The sequence below is a fragment of the Penicillium digitatum genome, chromosome 4, assembly GCF_016767815.1.
Source record: "Penicillium digitatum chromosome 4, complete sequence".
NCBI classification, from domain to species: Eukaryota; Fungi; Ascomycota; class Eurotiomycetes; order Eurotiales; family Aspergillaceae; genus Penicillium; species Penicillium digitatum.
This window is the reverse complement of record NC_089387.1, coordinates 2,335,477-2,347,364: the sequence shown is the minus strand read 5'-3', so window position 1 is coordinate 2,347,364 and position 11,888 is coordinate 2,335,477. Positions and strand designations below refer to the sequence as shown.

Genomic DNA, 11,888 nt, shown 5'->3' with positions numbered 1-11,888 from the left:
ACTCAGGCCCCCATTCACCCAGTTCCCCTCCCCCCTCCTTCATCCAATTGGATTGTTGCAGTGTTTGTCTCACCCATCAGACTCACCTGCAGCCGTGTTTGAGACTTCTCTTTCAGGGGAGCCCAACTGCAAGACAAACCCACCGGTGTAGGACAACAGAGAAGATCTTTCTTCTACATCTCTTCCACTTCTTTTCTCGTTCTGGAAATTCTCTTTCTCTTCGTTGCGATCACTGGACGAGCTGCCTGGCAATTCATCCTGTAATAGCATATCTTTTGATCCTGCCTATCAGGGTCGAAAAGCTTTCAACAATGACTTTGGTGGCAAGACCTATTCCACCTACGCCTCCCCAGTCCACAGACGGATATCCCTTACCCGAAGAGCCCTTTGGCGGTCCTGGAGGGTATCGACCTGCATACAACGACATGAGCAGGTCTGCTGAGGACATCAGGAATCGTCAGCAAGAGATGGTGAGTCTCTTGTCTTCCGGCTGTTGCTTGGTGACAACGCTAACTATCCTAGCACTACGGGTCTTCTCCGTTCTATCATGCCCCCAGTTTTCCTCAGAACATGCCTCCTCAAGCGGTAAGTTGGACTCCCAGATGGCCATTTAACCCCGTGTGAAACTGACCGGCATACGCAAATTTAGATCATGATGTCCGATGCCCAGGTCACCACGCCTCCTCCGGGATCTGATGAAGATCTCATCCAGATGGGTTCACCTACCATGATGGCCCCTTCTCCACCTTGGTCACAGTCCCCGCACTCTCGCGGCAAAGGACCAGTGAGGGCAGCAAACAAGCGACGCAATCGTACCCGGAGAGAGCTCTCCGATCCAGGTATCAAGCTCGATGGACCAATCAGTCAACTGACTGAATCGTTCCACACTACCCCTATCAAGGACATGGACGCCTGGGTATCTCGATCTGCTCTTGAGCGACAGGATGAGGTCCGCAAGAAGAATGGGAAGATTTCTCGCCCCATGAACTCCTTTATGCTTTATCGGTCTGCATACGCAGAGCGCACCAAGAGACTGGTGGGTGCGAACAACCATCAAATCGTCTCCAAGATTGCGGGCCAAGGCTGGAAGCTCGAGCCCATCGAGATTCGCCGAAAATACGAAGACCTGGCGAAGCTAGAACGCGACAACCATGCCGCAACACATCCAGACTACAAGTTCTCACCCAACAAAAACCCAACCACCACCAGCCGACGCGATAGCGGCTCGCCTGTTCTGATACCCGGACATCTCGGTGAGGAAGGGAGTTTCTCTGACATGGACAGTGACCTGGGGTCGAACCCATACCACGGGTCTTCCTACGCCCACTCACGATCCCAAAGCTTCGAGGAGACTTACTACGACAGTAGTCGGGATTCCTCGCCCTTTGGACCTGACTCCATGATGACACCGGGATATATCCACTCCTCTTGGCAAAACACAAGCCACCCCAGTGGACTCCCAGTGATGCCGCCCAGCTCCCTCCCGAGTTCCGAATCCTACGGTGGAGATATCTACCACTCCATCAGCCCTAACCAGCAGGATATGGGGTATGGCTCTTCCCTCGCTGGACTCCCTGGTGCTACTCACCATGAGTTGCTCCAGCCTCAGCTTACCCACCCGTCACACGGTCTCCCTATGCACGACATGGATCCCCGCCTTCTTAGCAACGGCGGCGAGTCTTCTGGAATTGCCACCATGTCCGGTCCTTCCTATTCCGCCGCTCCTGGCACATATTCTACCTGGGTTGACGACGCTCAACCTGGCTTTTACACAGCCTCATCGGGGCCATCCATGTCTCCGAGCACTGTTTCATACGCGCATCCTAGCATGACCTCGGCCTACCTTCCCAGCATGCAGAGCCTTGAGGGTCGGGACTCCTCCTGGGAGATGCCTCGCCATGAGAGCATGGCTGACCCTACTGGCGCCGAGTTCGAGTTGTGGTGCTCCGCTGAGCCCAGCTCCAATGGCTACTAAGGGCTGTCAGAGAGTCGAATGATGCCCATGGCCATCTTAACCTTTGATAAGCCTGCTGCGTCATTCTTTATGGGCTGACCAACGTCGTGCTGCCGTACTCCTGGGATGAGTATGCGAGCAAGAGTTGGCCACGCTGATGGGCTTTCCCCCCCCCCCCCCCCCCCCCCCCCCCCCAAAAAAAAGCTCGGCGGGAAACGGAGTTCGGGTTTGGCGCAGATGGCGTCCAAGAATGATCTCCTTGGTTCTCTTTTTACTTGTCACGCTGTCATGCCAATCAATCTGGTAATCTTGTCTTACGTTCATTTTATTTTCGGATCGGCTGAAAATCCTATCGGTACTTAGGGTCTTTAGATTTCTGTCATTTTCATTCTAAAGGAATTGTGCACTGGAGGGAACTATGATTGTTTTAAATGCGCGTTGTTTCTACCTGCTCAAATATCCATTTTCAATTTCTCTACTCCACATCTCAAAGATCAATAAACACTAGGTAAAGAGGTCTCTGTCCATGATCATTATCACCCATCTCAGCCAGTTTAGCATCATACTGACCTTCTCAATCATCACCTCTACTCTATGCTGTAAACGGCAGTGATATCCCTTCCAACAAGATCTTGGTTCTCGTAGCATTCCGTCAAACACCCCTCTATTTCGTTCCATCGCACCCTATCACACCGCTGCTAGAAATGTTCTAGACGGCTCTGATAGGGGCAATTTGGCCTTGTTCGTTCCTATGTTTATGTGGGTTAACCCAATTTTCTGAAGTTTTCAACCTCTTAGTAACACAAAGACTAGATTGGTTTATGCATGAGGACTTGAGCCGGGATTTTCCACTTTGAATGAAGCCATTCAAGTGTCAAAACCTCAAATACGGCCTCCCTAGGCCATAAACAGGAACCTTGGTTTTTGTTATGGTCTAGGGGAAAAGTACGCTGTATTTCGTTCAACATCAAGTCCAAGACATCTGTTGCATCGGGCTCTTACCTACAATTTTTGCAGGGATGTATGCCATTTTCGTTGAAGAGTGCCTGTAGATGCTTCTAACAAAAGTTTTTAGAGACTGAAAGAGCACTTGGGTTTTTCTCTTCCTTTCCATGCACAAGGGGCTCTGGGTTGGACTGAGCTCGTGTTAAGCTCCTTCCTAGACATCAGTCCATCCGGTGTGAATGGCTCAAGTCAGACTTCATCCAATCTAGTTAGACTCGTTCAACAGAAGACACACATATCAGAGACAAACCCCCCTTTTCCATCTTGCCCAACACAAGCTCCATGCTTTTTTCTCTGGGACTTGATACACACCTCGTACACCTCCCCGAGCCCTAAGTCAGGCAATACTCCACCGCCCCGCCTGCCCACCGCCTTGACCCCAAAGGGCTCGCCGAGCAAGTCGAATTGATTCTGTTGATCTAGACTTTGCATAGTGACACGCGTTCGAGACAGTTTCAAAAAAAAAAAGCAGATCGGTCGATACACATTCACTAAAGGGAGAAAATCAAGCAACTGTTCCGGAGTCCACGACAACAAAACAATTTTACTTCCGCCCATTCCTCCGCACCCCTCTTACCCCTCAACCGCATTCAAGCTCCGAAGACAACATTCACAGCCAAGATGTCAATCCCCAATGAAGCTCTCCAAAAGGTGTGTCTCAGGCTGAATAATTTTCCGTCTTTGGGTCAGATTCTGCGAGCAGATGGCCAGGGGAAGCGGTGTGCCAAGCCAATTCGGTCTCACTCAGCCTCTTGTCTCTCTCTGGTTTCCGGTTGAGGATGTCAGTTCCAATGAAGGTGTGCAGATTCTAATAGGTTCAATCACTACAGCTCCTTCAGGAGATTGAAGCCCGTGCGATCGCCTCGCAGCAGCAGATCAGTATCACTAAGGCTCATATGACCTCCAAGCAGCGCGATATCCGCATGCTACAGCTTACATCGAAGGAGTTGTCTGAGTTGCCTTCCGAGACAAAGGTTTATGAGGGCGTTGGAAAAATGTGAGCATTGAATTTTTCCTCTTCCTACCTTGTCTTTCTGTTTCTTGTTTCTTTTAATTTCTCTTCTGTTTTTAATTCTGCGACTCCGAAACACTGGGGCAATCAGAGAAATTTCTTTAATGGGCCCTTTTTGCGTGAAACTGAGACTTGACTAATTCCCGTTTCTAGGTTCGTCAACGTTCCCATCAACACAGTCAACAAGCGCCTTACGCGCGAGAGCGGCGAGGCCACCGCTGAGATCGCCAACCTCGAGAAAAAGCTGCACTATCACGAGACGACAAACCAAAAGAGTCGGGAGAACCTGGAGCAGATTCTCAAGTCCGGTGGAAGGTCGTGAACAAAACGTTGAAATGAGGATATTAGACGAGAGCAAGACGTGAATTCAATGCGCTCCTATGTGGCGGGTATTCTTGATTGGGGTAAATTTATACCAAAGGTTCAGCGATTCTCGCGAGTGTGGATCTCAATGGGAAGGAAGAAGGAGCGCACAAGCCGGGATTTGCTCCGTCTTTCCCTTCTGGGGGGATTTGTGACACAGGTTGAACGGAGAAGAAGGGACGGGTGGAAAATGTCATCATCTCGAGGATGACCCGTGGACGTGATACACTTTGCCCCGGGGAGATGCAGGGAGGGTTCAAATCTTTGCCCTTTTATGTCCGGCTGGCCTGGTCACATTGGCGACTATACTTACTTGGTTTGCAGGCTGGTGACTTAGATACCCGGAGTTATCGTTTGCCAAAATTTCTGTCTTGATACAAGCGAGGAAACAGTATGCCTTGATAATCTCTATGCATATGCCCCCTCCTTCTTTTGTGATTTCATTGTCAACGCCTAGAGCTGGGGTCAAGATTTGATTGATCTTCGGCTGTCTAGCAAGAGAACCATCCAGAAAGATACGTAGCCCGGGTGCCACCATTTCAAATTTTACTTCTTGCACGGGTTGCATCTGAACAAGCGCATTGCGGGGCCGGTAGTTCATCGTGCAGCTGTCATTGTCAACGATGCAAGGATCGCCAAATGCGAAGCACGGTTAAAATTACCTCGTTCTCATCTGTTTCAAGATATTGCGACATACACCATACTTTGTAAATGCCTATGTAGCTCTAACATTTTCGTAAGGTCTGCCCAAAACGCCTGTTGGGTAGGGCTGACATGCCAAGAACGCTGCTCTATTCGACACCATACTCAATGTCAGCAACGGGATCCCAAGGACATAAAAGGGGTAAAAAGGGAATTTACCATAAAATGCAGCATTGGAACTACATGACAGACCGAATAAATTGTACATTGCAGAGCTCTCGTGTGCTACCAGATCAACGCCGTCGGCGTCATCACAGTGTCCACTCCGTGCATCAACGCCCAGTTGCCCCACTGAGTATATTAAAAATGACGTATGTCCAGGCCACACATAACCACACATTTCCTGGAATAAGAATCTAAGACACATCATTTGTGGAATATTACCATGTGATAGGCTTGTTGATTGTGGCAACTTCGCGGTACATGAATTAAGTCACAGACTGACCACTGAATGGGCGAGGAAAGCATCCTTATCACTGTTACCGCCATGACAAGCATTTCCTACTTCCTGCCTTAGGGTTAGGGATGGACTGAGTACCTCGTGCAACTTGCTGACCTACAATGGACTTTTTTTGCCACTTCCACATGTAGCTATGTTGTAATTCTAGGTGTGGCTTGGATTGGGGCGTTCACAAGTCTAGACTGCCCCCAGTCGCCCCATGGATATCAGATCGTACCTATGTTTTGAGCCCTGGCCCTTTCAATAACCACTAGCGATGCTTCTCGTGGTCGCTTTGGGTTGTAGTCAAAAGAATGATGCAGCCAGGTGTTGTGGACCTGTGTATAGCTGTGTCCAGCATCCACCGATATCGATCTTCGAGGACTAGATACACGAAGTCTAGATGTCGAGGATGAGTGCTCTTAGAAAGAACAAAGTCAGGTACAATAGTCGGACGCCCCATGGGTCTGCACGGGAATACCCGTCCTCGTCCACAGGTTCATTGTCGCATTCCATGGATAATGTGTCACGTTCTCAGCTGTGAGATTTCCCTTTCAGGCACCTTGTCTCGCCGCTTATGACCAAGTAAAGTTGGGTTTCATCCGCCCATCCGTATCAACGCAGTTTCCAACCATGGAAGAAGTTCGACCTAAAGCACTAACCCCTCGGCCAACAATGCACGATGAAAAACTGACCATGAACTGTTCTGGTTCGGTGTAAGCCGCGACCAAAATGACAAGATCGTCTCCAAGATGCTGCGAGTCTCATTCACCTTTACTGATCCTCCCGATACGTTGTCTCGATGCTACTGAGAAGAACAAGTACAATAGGTATGGCGGATAGCTACAAGTTTTTTTTTAAAAAAAAAAGCAAACTTTCATCGTCTATGGTCTTGATCTGGAGATGCCCAACCCGACCTCGAGTGGAGACTCGCATTCTGTCCCGAGGCTGAATTGAATGAGCCCACTCATTCTCCTTTTCAGCCCTACCTGCAATACGCCAAAAGCCACCATACTCCAGATACTCAGGATTGTCCCATCTCTGATGCATTGCAAAATCAACTCTTCGTAGGGTAGGCTTTCAAGTTCGACACGGTTACAGCACGTGACGATGTCTAGCCGTCCGGACGGGAAAATACAAGCCCAGCTCCCTCATTCCCACAAAAGCGGCAGCTCAGATCCATGGATGCAAAAGCCCCACCCGTGGAGCTACCGTGGTGTTGAAAATGGATATAGATCACGGACGGGAGAAAATATGAAACAGGGTTGGTGCCCAATCCATCGCTGCAACGAATAGGATTTCATATGCCCGATTGTCAAATATCAGGTAGGAAGACCAAAACGAACCAGTGCCTAAAAGAGCCCTTATTCGAGTCTGAGTTCAACACGCGAGCGACGAGATTATCCACAGAAAAAGGAGTTGATTGGACAGTAGAGTTGCAGTAATCGCCCTTCTCTCTCTTAGACATTCTCTCTTTTAGACCCAAGTTAGCGTGGTAGCTTCCGATCGTGACTATTTTTAAGTAGCGTATGCAAAAGTGTTCTAGGGGTTTATGCAGCAGGAAGGCCTAATATGCAGTTAAGAAGAGTTAAAATTAGAGTGCCCAGTTGTCAATAACGTTGACACAAGTCTCGAGTCTGGACTCGAGACGGAGGCTCTGGCGATGCTATGTCTCTCACCTCTGGAGCTGACGTTGGAGAGAGTGTGCGTGTCAAAAGTAAAGAGGAACGATGGAAACAGTTCAACATAATTAGGTTGACAGAATGGAATCAAGTAGAGAGCGGAGGGTATCAAGATTAAAAGATGATCGAATCCACAGCCTATGCGCCATGAGGCTGAAAGACAGTGCTAATTAAAAAATGACGACCATGGCGTCCAGCTGAATAAATAAATAGGTACTCCAGCTGGCTTTCCTCTTTTTCCTCTTTCACTTTCTTCCCAGCCCCCTCCCCCGCTTTGACTGACGATATCAGCGCACTTTTCTCATCAAAATTCGACTATTTCGGCCTTCTTTTTTTAAAAAAAAATATTCTTCGGGTCACTTTTTTTAAATTTCGCCTTCTGTGGTGTTCATCTCCTATCATCTGCTACCTGCACCTGGTAACCCCCGCTCAGGCCCCTCTGTTAGGGTCCCAATCTATATTATCAGTGCTTTTCGCAACAACCCCGCCAAAAGGTTCCCACACGAGCCATGTATGACGATTCTGACTACTCCTCGCATGACTCGGAGTTTGAGACCGATATCTCCACCCGGAGAACAGGTATCAGAACTCATGTTCGCGAGCGCTCTGTCTCTCGTCACCGCCGCCCGGAAATCATCTCTCGCGAGTTCTTAGCACCAATCCGATCCACCCGCATGCACCGGTCGGCCTCGACAGGCGGTAGTCGACGCCACGAGCGCGGCCCACCAGCGGCACCTGCCCCACCACCAGCGGTGATGATCTTCAACGAGCAAGGGCTGCAGTCAGAGAGTCGCTCGGAGAACAAGCCCCAGTCTCGACGGGTGCACCACGAGTTCAACGAAAAGCACAGTCATAACCATAAACACAACCACTTCGATGACGAACATGACGAAATTTTTCAGGCGCCGGTCGCCCCGCGCCGCCGTCAGCGCGCCGTCAGCAGCGTCTCGCGCGATGCCTCTGCGTCCCCCTTCCAACGTGACCACGAGCTAGCCATCAGCCAGCGCATATTGGAGCGCAATGATCTCCGGCAGGACATGGGTCAGCACATCCTGGAACGCAGTGATCTTCGGCAGGGCGTAGGTCAGCACATCCTGGAACGCAATGATCTCCGGCAGGACGTGGGCCAGCACATCCTGGAACGCAGTGATCTTCGGCAGGACGTGGGTCAGCAAATCCTAGAACGCAATGATCTCCGGCAAGACGTGGGTCAGCAAATCCTAGAACGCAATGATCTCCGGCAGGACTTGAGTCAGCAAATCCTGGAACGCAACGATCTCCGGCAGGACTTGGGTCAACAAATCCTAGAACGCAATGATATCCGGCAGGACTTGGATATCTGGAAGCATCAGCAGGAGATCGAACGGCTGCAGCGGGAGCTGCAGAAGTCTCGTGGGCGCAGCGACCACGAGCGCGAGAAAATCGTTGTGAATCCGCAACCCAATCCGCACGAGTCTCGGCTGCTCAGGGATCCGCATGAATCTCGGCTGCTCAGGGAGGAGCTCGAGTACGAGGACGAGATTTCAGAGCGGCTGCGTAAGCTGCAGAGGCTCGAGCGCAAGCATCAGTCCGCGGAGGAGGAGCGCAAGGCCGAGGAGCGCTATCAGCTCAAGAGGCTTGCGGCGGAGAAGAGGGCCGCTGACGAGGAAGAAGAGGTTAGACACAAACTGGAGCAGGAGAAACTGAGGGACCTTGCGCGCAAACAGGATGAGAAGGGACAGAGGGAGAAACTTGTGCGGGAGGAAAGATGGAAGGAGCTTGCAAGGGTGAAGGAGGAGGAAGAGGAGAGGGAGAAGCTTGTGCGGGAGGAAAGGTGGAAGGAGCTTGCAAGGGCGAAGGAGGAGGAAGAGGAGAGGGCCAAGCTTGTGCGAGAGGAGAAGTGGAAAGCGCTTGCTCGGCAGAAGGAAGAAGAGGAGGAGCATGAGAAACTGGTTCAGGCGATTCGAGATGAGGACATGCGCAAGGCGAGGGAGGCCGAAGAGAAGAGGAATAAGGAGCTCGCTATGAAGGCTGCTGCTGTTGAGGAGTGGAAGGCTGAACAAGAGCGGATCAAGCAGAGACAGGCGGAGGAGGCGATCCGGAAGGCGAAGGATTTCCGCGATCGCCTTCGCAGCATCGGCTATTCCGAGGAGGAGATTGACGCTATCATCAACAAGAAGGAGGAGAAGAAGGAAGAGAAGAAGGAAGAGAAGGAGGAGGAGAAGAAGGAGGAGAAGAAGGAGGAGAAGAAGGAGGAGAAAAAGGAGGAGAAGAAGGAAGAAAAGAAAGAAGAGAAAGAGACTAGGATCACATGGATCAAGGTATGAAGCTTACCTTTTCCTCTCTGAACACTCGGGCTTTTTTACTGACACCATGCCAGGTCCATCGCAAGCACTTGCTACCAGACACCTTGACCGCTTACGGTCTGCCTTGGGACTGGGACGAGGTCAGAATCATTCCCCACGTGTACACAACGAAGACTAATACGTTCATAGAGCGACCCCAACTACATCATCATCAAAAGATGGATAGACGACGACTTCCAAGAAGAGCTCTTCGCCCACACCCAACGTCTTCGCGAGGGCAAGTTCATCGCTCAGAGATCCCACTCGACGACTGAATTGAAAGTCAATGACCGCAGAAAGGACAGACTGTTCCTGGTTCGGAAGAAGAGCCCTTCAGGCCGGGTGCGCATCTTCGGATAAAAGATCTTCTAATCTATGCGGCCTTGATTGTGGTTGATGCTTGGACAAGAGATTCGGATGTAACGAATGTCTTCCATTTGAACGTTGTTAGGATCTTGTCTTTTGAGGACTGCTTTTTGTTGAAACTATGCTGTGTTGTGTTGAGATTTGTTTCTTTCGTTATTTTCTTTCTTTCACAGAGCTTGTGATAGTACAATTACGCGATATGAACTGATGACATTGTTCTAATTCTAATTCTATCTTTTCTCTAATTGCACCAACCTGCCCTGTATATCCAGTCCACCGTCTCCTGTCTGATCTACGGGGTTGACAAATACCTCGCGGGCAGAAGTGCTTAGTACAGGTAGATTGGGAGAAATCCCTGGTAAAAAAAATGGAAAAGTGGAGGTCAAGATTTTATGATGGGCGAAAACTATGTGCAGATGCAGTACAATGTACATGTCAGGCCTCAGAAAAAAAATCCCCCCATAAGGTTTATCTCAATGCAGGTATGCACGGCTGGGCACGGACCCAGATGCGAGCTAGAGCGGGGCTTAAATAGACTATGATACAGAAAGTGGAATGGGAATGGGGTATGATGTGAGGGAGAGTGGTAGTCAAAGGCAGGTACGATGCAAGCCTATAGGCCCATCCGGGAATTCGTCTCCCATCGCCTCTCGGCGCGCAGGATGAGCTCCTCGTAGACAGTCCATGCCAGCGCGGAGCTAATAGCCTTGCGAGCCATGCGAATACCAAGTCCACCAAAGAGACTTCGCATGCCATCCTCGTGGATCATCAAGCGTGTAGCATGCAACATGTTCCCGTATTTGGCAGGCATCAGCTGCAACCGGGTCTTGACGGCATCAAAAGGATTGGTGATTGCAGTCGCCATTCCTGCGGCCGCTCCACCGGAGACAAAGTGTATTGACGACGATGAAATAGCAGTTGGTGTCTCGCCAGCATTAGAGGGTTCTGCAACCATCAGGGCGAACCGTCGCTTCAATTGCTCGTAGAAAAGAACATAGAGGCCCGCATAGGGGGCATCGCGAGCGGCAGTAGCGCCAAATCCTGCGAAGAGCCCTCGCAGCCCTTCGGTGCGGACAATATCCCGTCCTGCGCCTACTAAGCTGCGATATGCGTAGAAATCTGACTCATAACGGACCTTGATTACGGTCACGGGCATCATGACGAAGCCTGCGGCGACTCTTGCGACGGCCCCCGTGGCAAGATTGGCTGTGTTGGAGAGTTTGGGGAGGACAGAGGATGATCTAGCGCCTGTTACCGGGCTGGTTAGCGCCATTGGGTTGGATTGCGCAACGGCTTGGCGCAATGCGTTGAGACTGGTAAAGTAGAGTGCCGATCCAAAGCCAGTGCGGAGGGCTGAAGGTAGTGTACCACGCCATAATCCACGGATTGGGTTCGGAGAGGAGATGATTGCCTTCAAAGTTGGGAGGAGGGAAGCTCCCTGGGACTGTTGGACTCGAGTTTTGAGGAGGTCCGCGGGTTGGAGAAGGACGGAAGAGGTAAGGCCAGAGCAAAGACCGGCAGCAAAGTGAAAGGTTGTTTTTGAGGCTGGAGCCATACAAAATGTATTGATTAGCAAAGAATGAAAATGATTGGGGCTTGTCAAAAAGCATACTGGTTGAGGTGCTCGTTTTCACCTGAGGCACCGTTAATGTGCTATTGTTCGACATAGCTGGATCAACTCGGGCCGCGACTTTAGCGAGAGTGAATGGATTTAATTTGAAGGTGAAAGATTCAATGCTAGATCGAAGTTCATGGGCGTCGCGTATGCGCAATGGTCAAAGGGCGCAGAGATCCACCGGATGCGTAGAAAATCAGAGAAAATTCCACAAAGACGGTCACAACTAAAGATTGGCACCAGCTTGCATTCCACCAGGGAGTAAAGGAAGGTAAACAGAACTGAATAAGATAGAGAGCAATTGCAAGTGCTGACTCTGCCGAGGTCAAGGAAAGACGTTGAAAAACAGTGAAGTCATCGCTAGCTGTGGCTATCGATAAGCCACACCGCTTGGGATTTTTCATGTTGGTTTTTCACTCTTGTGCA

General features: G+C 50.3%; 4 protein-coding genes across 4 annotated transcripts; 3 read left to right on the top strand and 1 right to left on the bottom strand.

The window, feature by feature from the left end:
• Positions 1 to 311: 311 nt before the first annotated feature.
• Positions 312 to 1,975, top strand: Pdw03_0772 (HMG box protein, putative; the record flags this gene model as incomplete). Its single annotated transcript, XM_014675137.1, has 3 exons — positions 312 to 470; positions 523 to 585; positions 650 to 1,975. The coding sequence occupies 3 exons, from the start codon at positions 312 to 314 to the stop codon at positions 1,973 to 1,975; spliced, it is 1,548 nt and encodes a 515-aa protein (XP_014530623.1).
• A 1,605-nt stretch (positions 1,976 to 3,580) lies between these two features.
• On the top strand, positions 3,581 to 4,293 carry Pdw03_0771 (Prefoldin; the record flags this gene model as incomplete). The annotated part of the gene is made up of 3 exons (XM_014675135.1): positions 3,581 to 3,610; positions 3,790 to 3,956; positions 4,125 to 4,293. The coding sequence occupies 3 exons, from the start codon at positions 3,581 to 3,583 to the stop codon at positions 4,291 to 4,293; spliced, it is 366 nt and encodes a 121-aa protein (XP_014530621.1).
• A 3,373-nt stretch (positions 4,294 to 7,666) lies between these two features.
• On the top strand, positions 7,667 to 9,841 carry Pdw03_0770 (putative myosin heavy chain; the record flags this gene model as incomplete). Its single annotated transcript, XM_014675134.1, has 3 exons — positions 7,667 to 9,457; positions 9,517 to 9,582; positions 9,632 to 9,841. 3 exons carry the CDS (start codon positions 7,667 to 7,669, stop codon positions 9,839 to 9,841), a joined length of 2,067 nt encoding a protein of 688 aa, XP_014530620.1.
• Positions 9,842 to 10,460: 619 nt separating this feature from the next.
• Pdw03_0769 (Mitochondrial substrate carrier) lies at positions 10,461 to 11,514 on the bottom strand (the record flags this gene model as incomplete). The annotated part of the gene is made up of 2 exons (XM_014675133.2): positions 10,461 to 11,392; positions 11,460 to 11,514. 2 exons carry the CDS (start codon positions 11,512 to 11,514, stop codon positions 10,461 to 10,463), a joined length of 987 nt encoding a protein of 328 aa, XP_014530619.2.
• Between the last annotated feature and the right edge of the window lie 374 nt (positions 11,515 to 11,888).